The following is a 17,111-nucleotide window of genomic DNA, read 5'->3' on the forward strand; positions in this document are numbered from 1 at the left end:
GAGAGGTAAAGGATGAGGATGTTGTGCCATGGAGTCAGGGAGAATTGTGTCCCTGGAAACATCTTATGAGCTTTTTTCTATTTTCTCAGAAGTGTCTATGCCAAAGGTCAGAGAGGCTCCTGACATTTGGTTTGAGTAATTACTTGCATAATTTGCATTAAATATTTCCAACATGATCTTGCACAAGTATAGTGCTGATTCATTGTAAACAAATCCCACTTTGTCATCAAATCACAATGGTCTACTAAGTCATTATTCTGCTGGATACCCACCCATTGATAATATGATTTCTATGGTAGTAATTGCCCTAGCTTTCACCTATCACATATTGTTCTAGAAAGAACACCATGATGTAAAGATTGAAGGTCAGCCTTGGAGTCTGGGAAGACCCTTCCTCCTATGCATACATCATACATCCTTGTCCCTTACCCTCTCAGCTCCCCAGCCACATCTCTAGGTTTTATTCATTGTAGATTGTTTACCATTCATTATAGATAGTTTACCATTATAGAGGCAATTGTAGACTATATTTTTTGAACTTTTAACCATGAGAAATAGACACAGTCGGAAATTTCAAGGTCTGGAATTTATTTATATATGGAGATGCATACATATATGTGTATTCATACACAAAATGGAGATGCATACATATATGTGTATTCATGTGGACAATCATATTTGTATATTTATATGTTTTATTTATATATGCCTTATTATGCATACATATAGACATATTTTTGTATATGCCTAGATATAATCATTTTTATTCATGAAACAAATTAAAGACGTTTGACTTACCATCTGTAAGTTATCTAAGGATTTTTTGTTCTATAGTCTAGCTTCCTTTTTTGTTAGTGATATAATATTGTTTTGCTATTTGAGTCACAGACCAAAAGACTGTGAGGGAACTTAATAGATAATCTAATACAACCTTCACATTTTACAGATAAAGAAATACTTGAAATACTTGAAAGATTAGCTAAGGTACTTTATTTATTTAGAGGCAGAATAACTTACAATCTCACCTAAAAATGAAATGTTGAAACAAAAGGCCTCTGTCAACCTATTTGGGGACCTTGAGAAGGTTAGGGAATTTGAACAATTTGTTTCCTAATATTTCTATAATATGAAGGTCTCTTATCTGAACATCATAGATCTCTATTGTGTAGAAAGGAATTTTAATAATAATAATAATAATAATAATAATAATAACCTTTACCTCGTTAAATTTACCAAGCACTTTGTATGCATCATCTCATTTAAGTATCCCTGTGAGGAAAGTGATATTATTATTCTCCTTGCCAGAGGATGAGAAGTTAAGTGAAATGGAGAGTAAGAAGTCAAGCGACTTGCCACAATTAGTAGGTCTCTGAAGCAGGATTTGAATACAAGTCTTCTTGACTTCAGATCTAGCACTCTAATGAGTCCAACTATCCCAATCAGAAAAACCCTGGTGACCTAGCTGGTCTCCTTGATTTTTCTTAAAGAGTCTAAAATTATTAACAATTTTCTTTGTTTTTAAAACTTTTTTATTTATTATTATTATCAGTATAGCACAGGATATTTAAATATTTTAAAATATTTTACAGTTACAAATACTCTCCCTCCTCCTTTCCCATTGAGAAGGCAAGAAAAACAAAATTCATTACAAATATAGTCAAACAAAGTAAATTTCTGCCTTAGTCATTTTTAAAGCAAAGAAAGAAAGAAAGAAAAAAAATCCATGTTTCAATCCATATTCTAAATTTATCAGTTTTCTATCTGGATGTGAATAGCATTTTTCATCATAAGTCCTTTAGAATTATGGTGTGTCATTGTACTGATCAGAGATATTAAGACTTTCAAATTTGATTATTTTTACAATATTGTCATTATTTTGGAGATTATACAATTGTTTCTTTTCATCAGATTTGTGATATCATACAGGGTCAGATAGCTACCATATATGAGAGGGAGAATTTGAACCCAGTTCCTTTTTAATCCAAGGCCAACTTTCTATCCACTACAACATCAGTCTGGAATGTAATAGGTATCTATTAAATGTTTACTGACTGATTCTGATGAGCAAAGCTTTAGTTATATTCCAGAGTTTCTTTTGTAGTTATTGCCTCTAATACTTTTTTTTAATGTTTTTTCTTTAATTTATTTATATATTACTAAAATATCTTGTTTGAGAGTAAACATAATACCACCTTCCCCACAAAAATATATGAGAAATAAAGTAAAAGAAAAGAGGGAAAAAATGTGTTTCAGTCTGTGTTCTGATACCATCAGCTCTTGTCTATGTGGATCACTTTCTTTATCATAAGTCCCTCATAGAACTTACTTCATATTTTTTCCACAGTTGCTATTGCTGATTGTAATTCCCTCCATCCATTCCTCCCCACTACCATCTTTTATATTTTCTCTCTCCTTTCACTCTGTCCCTCTTCAAAAATGTGCTATGAGGCAGCCAAGTGGCATAGCAGACAACACTGGCCCTGGGGCCAAGAGGCCCCAAGCCTACATCTCACCCCAGAGAGTCAGCAACCACCCAGTCCTGTGGTCCTGGACAGACTACCCAATCCCAGCACCTTGCAAAAAGTAAAAAAGAAAATGTGTTATATCTGACTATCCTCTCCTATGATCTACCCTCTCTTCTATCACCCACATCCCCCTCCCCATCCCTCTTCTCTCCCTTTTCTTCTAGGTGTCTACACCCTATTGAGTGTGTATGCTATTTCCTCTCTGAGACATTTCCAATAAGAATGAAGGCTCCCTCATTCCCCCTCACCTCTCCCCTTTCTATACTATTGCAAAAGCTACATGAATTATCTTTTATATGAAATATCTTAGCCTATTCTACCTCTCCTTTCTCATACTCCCAGTACATTTCCCTTTCACCCATTGACTCCATTTTTACTATATATTATATCTTCAAATTCAGCTCCCTCTCCTGTGCCTCATCTATAAAAGCTCCTTCTACCTGCTTTATTAAATGAGAAGGTTCATATGAGTATTACCAGTATGCAGGAATACATGCAGTTCATCATCATTAAGTCCCTCTTACTTTACCCATCTCCTCTATTCTCTATGCTCCACCTAAGTCCTGTATTTGAAGATCAAACTTTCTTTTCAGCTCTGGTTGTTTCAGCAGGAACAACTGAAATTCCCATTTCATTGAAAGTTCATGTTTTCTGCCCTGGAAGAAGATGTTCAGTTTTGCTGGGTAGTTGATTCTTGGTTGCATTCCAAGCTCCTTTTCCTTCCAGAATATTATATTCCAAGCCCTATGAGCCCTTAATGTAGTTGCTGTTAAATCATGTGTGATCCTGACTGCAGCTCCATAATATTTGAATTGTGTCCTTCTGGCAGCTTGTAATATTTTATCTTTGACTTAGGAGTTCTGGATCTTGGCTATAATATTCCTGGGGGTTATTTATCTATCATCTATCTATCTATCTATCTATCTATCTATCTATCTATCTATCTGTCTGTCTGTCTGTCTGTCTATCTATCTATTTATTTTTGGATCTCTTTCTGGGGTAGATTAGTGGATTTTCTCAATTTCTATTTGTCCTTTGCTTCTAGGATATCAGGGCAAATTTTCTGTAGAAATTCTTTAAAAATGAGGTCAAGGCTTTTTTCCTGATCATGATTTTCAGGTACCCCAATAATTTTTAAATTATCTCTTCTGGTTATGTTTTCCTGGATCAGTTGTTTTTTCAAAGATAATTCACATTTTCTTCTAATTTTTTATTCTTTTGGTTTTGAATTATTGTGTCTTGAGTTCTCACAAAGTCATCAGCCTCCTTTAGCTCCATTCTACATCTGAAAGATTTGTTTTCCTCAGAAAGCTTTCTTATCTCATTTTCCTTCTGGCCAATTCTTCTTTTTAAAGCATTCTTCCCCTCAGTAACTTTTTGAACTGTTTTATACATTTGACCTAAGCTGTTTTTTTAGCATGTTATTTTCTTTAGCATTTTTTTAAGCTGCTTACTTCATTTTCATGTTTTTCCTGTATCTCTCTCATTTCTTTTCCCAATTTTTCTTCTATATTCCTTACTTGATTTTCAAAATCTTTGTTCAGCCCCATCATAGCCTGAGCCCAACTTCTATATTTCTTGGAGTCTTTAGATGCAGAAGCTTGGACTTTCTCACCTTCAGATTGAGTATTTTGGTCCTCCATGGGACCAAAGTAGTTGTCTATGGTCAGGTTCCTTTTTTTTCCTTCTGTTTACTCAAATCCCCAGTCTGTGTCTGGTTTGGGGGTACTCCCTGAGCTTTTGAATATTAATGGGACACCCCCCCCACGAGATCCTCAGTATGTGAGGCTCTGACTGCACTCTTGGTCTGTGAATGACCACTAGCTCACCCCTCTGCCCTGGAGGCTATGAGGGGGAGGTCCCTGTTCTATGAGGGGCCTAGACTATGATCAGGGTCTGAATGTGGTCAAAGCCCCAAAGTCCTGTTTCAGACACAGAAGACAGATCTCATTAGTCTCCCTCCACTCCCTTACCTTCCGTAGACTGAGCACTCACTCAGGGCACAGCTGCCTGGAGGCTTCTGCTGGATGGTTCCATGGGCCTACTTCCATTTCTTGGCATCTGGGCTGTGCTGAGTGCCTCCCCATACTGAGGGCCTGGGCTTCATGCTAGGTCTGGCAGAGGTCTCCCTGCTGATTTTCCCAGTTGTGCTTGGTGCTCCCTGGGGTGCAGGTCAAGAAACTGTTTCTGGCTACCTGAAGCTGGCACTCCCAGGTGCCCTGAGGCTGTTTCCTGGAGGTTGAAGCTCCTTTCCTCCAGTTTAGTACCACCCCTCTAACCCTGTGGAACAGAGTTTTTCCTACTATTTACCAGGTTACCTTGGCCTGGAGAATTGCCTCACTGGATCTTTCTGTGAGTTCTGTCTCTTGATAATTTAGTTACAGTAGTAATTTTAAGTTTTTTGAAATATTTTGGAGAGAGCATCTAAGAGAGGCTCTTCTCATGCATCCATCTTGACTCTGCCTCATATTAACAATTTTCTAATCAAAAGTTAAGATAACAAGAATATATAATTTGGAATATTTGTTTTACTGTACATTTTAAGGAAACATTACCTGATGGGGTTAACTGGGATAAAAAGTTTAGGGACTCAAGATCAGTCCATCAAGGCTTATGTAGAGCAAGGGAAACAAGAAAGACTGTGGCATTGTCTTTTTGCACAATTTGATGTAGGAAAATGCCTGCTGATGTTGAAGTCAGAAGATCTGAGTTCAAATGTTGAATCTACTACTACTACTACTTACGAAGTAGCTTGGTCCATGATAGTGATTTCACTCTCTGAGGCCACTAAGGTCAACTTCAATTCTTCAATATTCTAAGGAGTTGTTATTTCACTACTGAGAGAACTGTTTTTAGTCTGTTTCTTTTTTTAACTAATTCATTTTATAAATAAATGTGGCACAATGGAAAGAACATTGGTCCTGAGTCAGAGAACTGGTGTTTGCATCCCACCTCTGACACTTATAATCTTGAGCATGGCTAACCTATTTAAATATATATATATATATATATATATATGCATATATATATATATATATATACACACACACATATCTATCTATCTATCTATATATATGTATGTATAGAACCCTTTATTTTCAAATCTCTGTGTATATGTTGCCTTACTTGATCCACATAGACATTATTATTCCCATTTTATAGATCAAGAAAATAACTGAGAAAAATTAAGTGACTTGCCCTGGATCACATCAGAAATAGGATTTGAACTCAGGTCTTTCTCACTCCAAGTCCACCACTTAATCACTCAGCTACCTAGAAAAATGAGGATGGATTCCTAGGTACTTTCTAGCTCTAAGTCTTTGATCCTATCACCTAACAGATGACCTTTAAATATTTTGATGCTTCAAAAATTTCTCACCTGTAGACAATTTTTTGAGTTCCTACCTCGGTTGGCACTTCAGTTTCAGAGATGCATTTATCCTGGGTCTATACTCAAAAACTTTCCATTTTGGTCAGGTCTGCTAGAGTATGGTCTTCTTGGCACAGCAAACTAGGACTCATCCCTCTAGGAGGCAATGACATAGGACTGAAGTCCTGTGTCCTTCTTGACCTAACTCTCAGGGTCATAATGATGATGAAAATACTTGGTAAATATGAAAAGTCTAAAGAAATATGAGACCTGATTATTCAATTCTCAAAAATATTGCTTCCTCAGATTTTTGTCTATAACACGCCCTGCTGGGTCAATAGCAAATCAGTTTTTTAGCAGTGGGCAAAGTTGATGCCTGTTTCAGTCTCCTTGCTGTTTTTTTCATTATGCCTCCAGAGAGAGGCAATAACAGCAATGTCGGGCTCTCCCATTTAAACCCTGTAGGGAGCATACAGCAGTTCACGGCCATCATTGAGTTTTTGACAGTGTGGCAGGTCTCTTAGCTGAAGGTGCAGAAAATGTCCGTCCATTTTGCCAACCTGCCCAAGGAATCAACCTCTTCCCCTTGCAATGGATGTTTGACAGTCTCTGGTTTTGGTCCTCATCCTAAGGAGGTAAATCGGGGAAGGAATATAAAACTAGAAGCCTGGCTCTGCCTCTTGAAGGGAACAGTGTCTTTATCCTTTAACCAGCTTATGAATATTCATAGACATGAACATTTTATAAACTCATTTTAGAAAAAAAAATTAGATCAGCAAAAGTAATTAGATTATTAAAAAGAATGGAGAGACAAAGAGGTAGGGATAAAGAAGCAAAGTTAACATGCAGAGCTAGATTTTCTTAGTTGAAAATTGTACAATTTCTTCCCCTGAAAAAATTTTTAAGAAAAAAAACAGTTTAACACTCTCATTTGCTTTATCGCTGCATAAAAAAATGTTGATTTTAAAAGTCCTTCTGGGAGAGGGGACACACCCTCCAAATAATAAAATCACAAAATAATGTTTTTGAGGTTTTCATTTTATCTTCTTTCTAGATAAAGAAAAATTGTGAGGGGGAATAAGGTTTCAGTGAGTGCTGAGTGACAGGTTAAAGGGCTCCAATAAAGATTAGATGGTCCACTATCTACTGAGGAAATTGCATAAAAGTGGTTATTCCCTCTTGCTTCTATTAATTTCCTCTTCCTGGCTGCTTGGAGATGCTTCATATCCTGATGCAGCAGATGGGGATGAGAGGTACTTTCCATTATCTCAATCACTGCACTGTTTATGAGACACTTAATCTGTTTCTTTATAAAGTAATAGTATTGTAGGTGATGGATTTAGTGTCAGTAAAAGTCTGTGTATGGGGAGGGATGGAGGGGAGGAAAGGACTTGGGATCATTGTAAGTACCCATCATTTGTTATGGCTTTGAGGCAAGAGAGAAGTTGGATGGATGTTCCAAGGTGACCTTCTGGATGACTGCTAGCTGTAGCCAATTACAGGTCATTTTCTCTTGATGAAGAATGGGAATATAGTTCACTGTGTTTCTGGAGTAGATAATCCTCCATAGGGCACAAAGAAGCTGAAGAATACCATTTTCCCTTGGGACTCAGTCCTGGCAGGGAGCATCTGCCTTGTTAGTGTCCCTCTAAGAAGAAAAGAAAATGCTTTGCTTCCTGATACTCTCAGAACAAAGATCTAATAACAAAAGCATTGGACTTATATTAAAAGAATGAATGAAAGAAAGAAAGAAAGAAAGAAAAAACATTAAGTGCTTAGTAATGCTGAGCACTTGAGAATACAAGGACCAAAAAAGGATAATTTTTACCTTCAAGGTACTTCAGTTCTAAGAGAGGAACTCAAACTTTTCCTCTCTTTTGCTTCCCATAGCTCAGTTCCCCTATGTGTATGTCCTCTTTAATCACATCCTATTCAATATTTTCTACTTTCTTCCCCTTTTCAACTCCAAAATTCTATGATTCTTTCCCAAGTTAACCTCAGGAAAATTTCTCTTTCTCTGTCTCTATCTTTCTGAGTCTCTCTGTCTCTCTGTCTCTCTGTTCTGTCTCTGTCTCTCTCTGATCTATTTCTCCCTCTGTTTTCTCTTTTTTGTCTTTTTCTTCCTTTGCCTCTCTCTCTTTTTATCTCTGTCTTTCTGTCTACCCTCCCCATTTGTGCATTAACTCTCATTCTTCTAGAAGCCCACTAACTCCTAATAATGGATGATATAAGAATAATTCTGGTGACATACCTATATCCAGGAAAAGGAAAACTGTTAAGTTTTGAAGGGAAATTAGGCATAATAAAGAAGCAAGAAGCATATGTGTATCTTGGACAAGTACTACAGATGGATAATGAGCTCTGGCTGTATTACATTTGGGAAACTGTACAGTGCTTTTAATGATCCCAAATTGGCCTCCACTACAGAAGCTCATCTTTTTAATGCCTGGTGATGCTCTGTGACCATGAATTGTGGAGCACCATGAATTTGGAATTGCAATTACAAATAACCTAGAAGGCAATGCAAAGACACATAGTGGTTATAAACAGACTGCAATGAAGTACCAATGACTGCTGGTATGCCAGAAGTGACATAAAAGATGTTACTGAGAATTGTATGATCAGAAAAGGAAGTGGGCCAGTCTTGTAGTAAGAATGAAAGAGAAATCCATTTTTCCAGCCCTGATCTCTCTTCTCCATATCTGTTCCACACCTGTATTTACAGTTGACTAGATATTACCATTCCCCCAATATGACACTGGCACTCCAAACCCAATATGTTATAAAGTCAACTTATATCTCCCCTCCCCCCCCCCCCCTTAACCTACTCGGCAGAAAGGTCTGGGTTCATGTCCTGCCTCTGACACATATCTGCTGTGTTGAACCTAGGCAACTCACAAAGACCATTTTGCAGGTACAATGATGATATGATTCATACTGCTAGAGAGTGTTTCTCACCAGGAGTTTCTTACCTCAATGAAATCACAAGGGTAAGGGGCAGCTAGGTGGTACAGTTGATAGAGCACCGGCCCTGGAGTCAGGAGTACCTGAGTTCAAATTTGGCCTCAGATATTTAATAATTACCTAGCTGTGTGGCCTTGGGCAAGCCACTTAACCCCATTACCTTGCAAAAAAAAAAAGAATCGCAAGGGTGGTCCCAAATATTGATCACACTGGACTCCACAAAAATCTAGAACATCTCTATCTTTTCAGCGTTCTCTTCCTCATATTACTTTCTTCATGAACTCTATGCCAGATGACTTTCATTTCAGCATGGACCATATATTTTTAGATATATTATCACACCCTGGGCTAGCAATATCATTGACCTCTCCCTTCCCCCCCCTTCCCAGGACTCTTTACTGAAAGGGCTAATGGCAATGATTGCCCCAGTCCAGAGTCCATGACTTATTTTCCCCAATCTAACTTAACAATTCTCTTTCTCCTCATATTTCTTCTTGGACTTAGTTTTCTATCATTCTAAAGCATTTACAGTGAGTTATAAAATTCTATAGGTATCTGTGTCAATATATTAACCCCTCTAAACTGTAAACTCCAAGAAGCAAGGGATATGTTTTAACCTAAATTGTATGCTTCTTTCAGTTCCTGGCATGGTATCCTCTATAAATAGGTAATTATTACATCTTAGTTGATTTAAATTGAATTGAATTGAATCTGTTGAAAAGTAGATAATCCAAATAGTACATAGAAATCACTGAGAAACTAGGTATCCCTATGGAGGACTTATGGGGATAAATTCCCAAAACAAACCATGAAAAAAGAATTGTACTGGATAGGTGAGAATATTTGCAATCTTCAATAATGGAGATGATATCAACATTGAAGGTATCAGAGAATAGCATAGTGCAGTAGAGAAAACTCTGAATTTGAAGTTAAATCCCAACACTTCTACTCATATCCTATGTGCCCTTGGGCAAATCATAACTTCTCTGTTTCCTCAATTTCCTTATCTGCAAATTTATGGTAGTGATCTAGATGGTCTCTAATGTTTTCAATGTTTAAATGAAAAAGTACAGTATTTCAGCTCAGTTATGGTTAAGTAGACTTTTGTGGACTAATCAGGATTGATAATATTAAATATGTGACAAAATGCATCTTGAGCACCTCGTAATCAAGTAACAAATTACCTTTTAGAACACAGTTGACACCTAAGTTGGAGGCTGTCTATATAGAGTTTGGTTTCAATTTTCATTTTAATTTAGTATTGATGGTGAAATCTGAAGATAAGTAAATCTACCCCTTTTTATGCTTCAGTAAATTAAAAAAAGCACAGGTATAGCAAAATATTATTTCCTTGAAGTTTTTTTTTAATACATTTACTTCAATGGGATTCTCCTTGACCTAGCAGGACACATACATGATAACCCTTTAGGTCACAACAATCAAGTAATTTCCTCATTAGGAAGGGGAAAAAATGATAATCTAACCCTTCCCTATAGCATCCCCTTCCTTCTTTGCATTCACTCTTATTTCCTTTTCTCTTTTCAAAGTTTCTTCTTTCATTCAGCACTTTCCCTTTCTACTGCCCTTAGGAAGAAAGGAGGACTATTGCCCTAAGATCTGCAGCCCCCTAGGAAGATTCAGAGGAAATTCCTTTTCTTGCTGCTTGTGGATCTCAAAGGCATTTATTTATTCCTTTACTGAAGTCATCAGACTGAAGATAAGGAAGTTTTTGACCACAAAAAGAAGAAAAAAAGCAAAAATATATTTTTTTGGATTAAGGATTTGTAGCAACATAGAGTATTTGAGCCAGAATGAACCTGGAGAATTCATCTACCCTGTCCCTTTGCTTTTCAGAAAAGCACCATTTTCTATCATCCTGACTAGATGACTTCTTATTCCTTGATGTTCTTAGACTCATTGGAATCCCACATAACCCCCCAGTTTCAGCCTTTTACTCTTCATCATCTCAAAAATCAGACATTCAATTTATAAGGATAGATTCCCATTTGCAATTCAATGCAACTAACATTGTATAAAGCATTCTTCTAGGCCTACAGGACACAGAGAGGAACTAAAGATAATCCTTATCCTTAGGGAACTTAAATCTGACAAGAGGAATAAGACAGGTATACTGTCTTTGGTTATACAACTATAATGTGAGTTAGAATATGATAAATGCATAAGACCTAAACAGAGATGAATGAGAGATTTGAGAAAGAAGGGACCATTCTTAGTTGGTAGTAAAGAATGACTTCTTGGTGGAAGTCACATCCTTAATTGGTCCCAGAGGGAAGGAAAGAATTTCAACAGGCAGAGACAGCAGGGACCTGGGTGGTGTCCATTCCTTGCATGGAGACATATTACTTATAAGCACTGAGATATAAGTAGCAAGGACCAAATATGATATTATTGAAAACTTCAGGTTTTCTGAAATAATGAAAGATAATGAAGGAGAATAGTATAAAATGAAGTTAGAAATGCAGGTTAAATCTAGATTATATGGGGAAGGCAGAATGAATGCCAAATTAGACAATGCAGGTTTTTTATTTTGGTAAATTATAGGGAGCCACATAGAAATGTTTTGAGTAAGGGAATAACTTGATTAGAACTGCACTAACAAGGAAGTTCTCAAGGACATTGAGTGAACCCCCTTTGAGAAGAACATGGAAAGAGTCACACTGGGTGGGCAGGCATGGATGGGATGTGTTCCCCATCACTGGAAGAAACTCCTGAAATTGCAGAAGAGTTTGGGGGTGGAAGGCAATAAAGGTCATCATTACAAACCTCTAAGCAAACAGAAAGGAAGCAATATAATCAAAATTGATTCCAACAAGTAAGAAACTTGCTTCTGTGTGAGGAGAAGAGAAGGTGGAAAAGCCAAAGATGACTCGAAAATTTTGTACTTAAGTGACTGCAGGGATAGTGGTACTATGAATACAGATAGGGAACTAAAATAATTTTGGGAGGGCAGCACTGGAATAATGATTTCCTTTAAGAAATAGTGAATTTGAGTTGTTAATGTACATTGAAGGGGAGATTATCCAATAGCCAGTTACAAATGTGGGGGCTCTGGGGAGAGTTTTGGGTTAGATATATATAAAGGAGCCCTCCACATAGAGCTGATAATTGAAGTCACTGGAGTGAATGAGGTACCAAGAATTTAGAGAGTTTTCTTTGGGGAAAAACAAAAACAAAAACAAAACACTTAAGCAGCTAGGGAAGAAAGAGGATCTGGCACAGAGTGTGAAAACATAAGAATAAGAATGATTCAAGGGGTAGAAAGAAACAGGAGTAACTCAAATGCCATGCGAGTTTCAAGAATGTGTATTCCTGAGTAGCATATAATGCCAGGCACTTTGCTAAATGCTTTATAAATATCTCATTTGATCCTCACAGAAACCCTTTGAGACCAGTACTATTATTATTCTTATTTTATGGTCGAAGATACTGAGACAGAGAAAGATTAAGTAACTTGTTTAGGATCATATAGTTGGTAAGTATTTGAAGCTAGATTTCAATTCAGTTCTTCCTGACTCCAGGCCTAGAGTTTTATCAACTATGCCACCTAACAGAATAATGGATAAAGCCCTGCCTAGATTTGGAATTAAGAGATCTGGATCTGGACATACTTCATAGCTATATGTGTTGACAGTAAAATTATTTAACCTTATAGTACTTCACTCTAAAATCAGGATATTATTAATTGCTTTATTTACCTCATAAGGTTATTATGAGGACCAAATGAAATAATATATAAAAAGCAAGGTTTTTACAAACTTTAAAAACATATAAATGTGTTAATTACTCACAGGACAGTAGAAGAACATATGGTAGGTATGAGTAAGCATCGACAAAAAGAGAATTACTTAGAAATAGGAATAAAGAACATCATTGAATAACTATATGAATGAAAACAATGGGCACTAATAAGTCACTGGACAGCCTATGTCCTCTATCGTTTCCAAAGGATGCCAAGACAAAGCAAGAAAAAGCTTCTGGCTCAATGGGTGGACCCTACCTTTCTGCACTCCACTTTCTGCTGTGGCAAACTTATGAAGATAAGAAGATTTGTGTAGAATGAATATGAATGGATCATTTGTAATCTGTGCCCTTGGATTTCCATATTCCTTTCGAGCATGGAGCAAATGAATGGGAGTTGTGATAAATGTCCATATTCATTGGGCAACTTGAGAAAGAAATACTGGTTGGTCCTCAGAGAGGAAGACCTGAAATAGATGACAAGGGAGTTTGTGGAATTCCGCCCCCCCACAGGAGACATTAAAAAGGATGTCATCAGTCTGGGGTGGCCCTGCTTGGCAGAGATAAAGAAAAAGATGCCTTAAGTCTCTGACAGTGTAAGAATGGCAACTTTAGAGACTATGAATGTACTATAAGAGAACCACATTATTTCTCTTGTGATTAATTTTCATCTGTTCTTATCTCTTTATGTTCCAGCCTGCCCAGCAGGAATGTTCAAGGCGAATCAGGAAGTGGGGGTCTGTTCTCAGTGTCCATCCAATAGCCGATCTCCTTCGGAGGCCTCTCCCATCTGCACCTGCCGCACAGGTTATTACCGGGCAGACTTTGACCCACCGGAGGTGGCATGTACAAGTGAGTACCTGTTTTGGCTGGCATGGCCTTTGGTTTTCTGGCTGCATCAATAAAGAGGAAATGGTGTGGTTAACACCCCCACTCCCCACTTTTTTCTGAGTTTCAAATATTTTCTTACATAATCTTTTCATCATCCTGCATCAGCAGGAACAACCAAACACAGTTATTCCTATTTTCCTAAAAAAAAAAATCTGAACAAATTTTATTTATATTAATAACATCTATCTCATCCCCATAATCTTATTCCCTACTATAGTTTTTTTTGCTTAATTAAGGAACTATTCTCTTCAGAAGGAAATTGTATAAGGAAGAAAAAATAAAAATACAGTGAGAAGAATATCTAGGAGCAACTTGATCCTCAAAAGGGTAAAGAGATTAAGTTTCTAGGTTTTTCAAAATAAACACCTCCAGTCCTTTGAAGATATTTATTGCAGTGACTGGAACATAGTAGGTTTTTTTTAATAAATGAATATTTATTATTTAATTAAATGATTGATCGAGAATGTGTAAAACTAACATAAGATCAGGGGGAATCTGACTTTTTTTGGGGGGTCCATAAGATGATCTTTATCTTAAACATCAACTGAAACTGGGAACTTCACAGGGACTTGAGGTGTGTGATAGATGATAGGGACCTTAGTAGAAATCTGCTCAAAGACCGTTTTGTACTGAGTCAACAGAGACTGACACTTTGGGAATCTTGTTTTTGGCCTGCTGAGCTGGTCAAGGTCATTTTAGTCCACAATCTCTGGGCAGTGGTTTCTCACATCTTCTAACATGTTGCCAGGTCTACTGGATCTGCTTAATTTATTGGTAGAAGATACCTCTGCCTTTGGCCAGGAGGCACACACCATTCAGTTGCTTGCCTATTTGGGGAAAATGCTTTTCATTCTAGATTTAGTTTAGATCTTCTTTTTCCACCATGAACAATTGGGAGAGAAACTGAGAGAGGGAAGAGTTGTCCCAGATAGGAATAGATTTTGAAAACTGTGCTATGCTATCTGGGGCCATGAATAGTATAGCTGTTAAAAATAGACAAATAGCTTTTTTTTTGTCAACTTTGTATCGATTTCTTAACAGTTTTCTTGTGAAAACTCAAAGAAGAAAGTATAATAATTCCCACCTCTACTTGGACAACACTTGTCCATTGAACAACTACAACAAACAATAACAAACCACACACACAGACATGCACATATGTATATGTGTGTACACACACACACACACACACACACACATATATATATATATATACAAATATACATTTGTACATATATCTATGTATGTATTGGAAATATATAGATCTGTTGCATTTGAATTTTCTTAAGTTTTCACAAGAAAACTGTTAGAAAAATTGTTAAGCGAGTGTATGGATATATATGTGTATATATATATATATATATATATGGAGAGAGAGAGAGAGAGAGAGAGAGAGAGAGAGGTCAGGAAGATGGGAATTCAAATCCGGCCTCAGACACTTGCCACTTATTAACTGTGTGACCTTGGGTAAGTCACTTAATCCTGGTTGCCCTGTATCCAGCTCATCTTCTGATTCATATCTGGCCACTGGACCCAGATAATTCTAGAGGAGAAATGGAGGCTGGTGATTTAGCACAGTCCCCCTCATTCAAATCCAATTCATGTGCTTGTCATGGATTCATCTCCCTAATGTCATGCTCTTATTTAAAAGAGAAGAACAAATATTATAATAAGTATATTGTATATATGCATAGAATGTATATATTTGTGTATACATATACATATATTACAATCTTTCCCAGAAGAAGAATAACTTTCAGGGAATAGGAACAATTAAGAGAACATCAAAAAAAGGTGAACCTGGAAACTTAACTGGAGCTAAATTCATAGAATCACAGGATCACATCAAAGCTATAAAGCAACTTAGAGACCAGCTAGTCAGAGAGTCAATAAACATTTTAAAGAACCTGTTATGTGCCCAACATTATGCTAAACTCTGGAGATACAAAGAAAAGAAAAGAAAAGCAGTTGCTGCTTTCAAGGCACTCACAATCTAAGAGAGGAGACAACATGCCAACAGCTATGTCTAAATAGGAACTATACTGGCTAAAGTAAGAATATTCTCCAACTTACTTTGTATATAGAAGAAAAGCATTAAAATTAGTGTTGTCTGGGAAGTGAGAACTTTTACCTGAGACTTGATGGCAGACAAAGAAAATCTCCATCAGAGCTGGGGAGGGAAAGAATTCCAGGAATGGGAATGTTACTTGGAGAGAAAATACCTAGAGGCAGAAAATAAACTGTCTCCTGTTAGGATCAGCAATGAGGCCAGTGCACTATATGTAGGGGTGGGGAAGTCAATCAGTAAATGGTTATTAGGAATCTACTATGGTCCAGAGATAAAGATAATCCCTGTCCTTAAGAAACATACAATATAATGAGGAGTTTGCAACCTAATGGGGTGTAAAATGTAAAGAAGACTGGAAAGGTGGATTTGTGGGGCTTGTTATGAAGGCCTTTTACCAACCAAATAAAATACTTTATGGAGGCACAAGGAGTCAGCGTAATTTGTTGCATTCTGGGGTGGGGGTGTATGTTGGATTTATATAGTCTTAAATGCCTTAGGAAGATCATTTTGACAGCTGAGTGGAGGATAGATTGGAGAAAGGAAAGATTTTAGAGAGGCCATTGCAATTAGTCCAGGTGTGTGGGAATGAAGGGCAGCCAGCATGGTGCTACAAAAGTATGTATTCAAGAGGTGTTAAAAAGGAGGAATGAAAGGACTCGGGAAATGATTGGATATGGTCATGAGGGGAAAGAGAGTGAGAACTTGTTAAAGATGACTCCTAAATTTTAAGCCTGGCTGAGTGTGAGGATTGTTTGGAACTTTGAAAGAAGGGAGCTTTTTGTGGGAGAAAGATGATATTGAAATTTAATTTTGACCATATTAAGTTTAAGATGAGATATCCAGTTTGGGAAGGCTAATTTTTTTTTGTTCATTTGTCATATCTGACTCTTTATGAACTCCTTTGGGGTTTTTGTGGTAAAGATACTGGACTGGTTTATTATTTTCTAGATGAGGAAATTAAGGCAAACAGAGCTAAGGGATTTTTTGCCCAGGGTCACACAAGTTAAGTCTGAGGTCAAATTTGAACTCAGATCCTCCTGACTCCAGGGCCAATACTTTATCCATGGCTGAATCTAGTGACCCCAAAATGTCTAATAGGTATTTAGAATTGTTAGACTAGATCTTAGGAGAGAGGTTAGGGCTGGATAAAGTGATCTGAAAATCATCTACTGAGATATTAGTTGGAAATTGATGAGATCACAAAGTGAAATAGTATAAAGGGAGAGGAGGGAAAAGGGTCAGGATAGAGTTTGGGGAACCCCAACTGTTAGTGGACATGGATATGGAAATTTAATGTCAGAATCAGAGAAGGAGTTGTATCACAGAAAACTAGGAGAAAGTAGTCTCATAAAAACCTAGATAGAAATGATTATCAAGAAGATGATCAGCAGGATCAAAGTCTACAGCGTGGTCCAGAACTTTGAGAATTGAGAAAGGGCCATTGGATTTGATGATTAAGAGATCTTTGATTACTTTGGAGAGAGCAGTTTCTGTTGAATAATGAAATCAGAAGCCAGACTACAGGAATTTAAAA

The 17,111-nt window shown here is 37.1% G+C and overlaps 1 protein-coding gene across 5 annotated transcripts in view; it reads left to right on the top strand.

Annotated features, from left to right (window-relative positions):
- The window catches only part of EPHB1 (EPH receptor B1), an 890,754-nt gene that overhangs the window by 638,815 nt on the left and 234,828 nt on the right, over positions 1-17,111 (top strand). For all 5 annotated transcript variants that reach the window (XM_074214828.1, XM_074214827.1, XM_074214825.1 and 2 more), the window contains one exon: positions 13,315-13,470. In XM_074214828.1, the coding sequence (XP_074070929.1) occupies positions 13,315-13,470 (156 nt within the window). The remainder of the gene's footprint in view (positions 1-13,314; positions 13,471-17,111) is intronic.

Source organism: Macrotis lagotis, chromosome 1 (assembly GCF_037893015.1).
Source record: "Macrotis lagotis isolate mMagLag1 chromosome 1, bilby.v1.9.chrom.fasta, whole genome shotgun sequence".
Taxonomy (NCBI): Eukaryota; Metazoa; Chordata; class Mammalia; order Peramelemorphia; family Peramelidae; genus Macrotis; species Macrotis lagotis.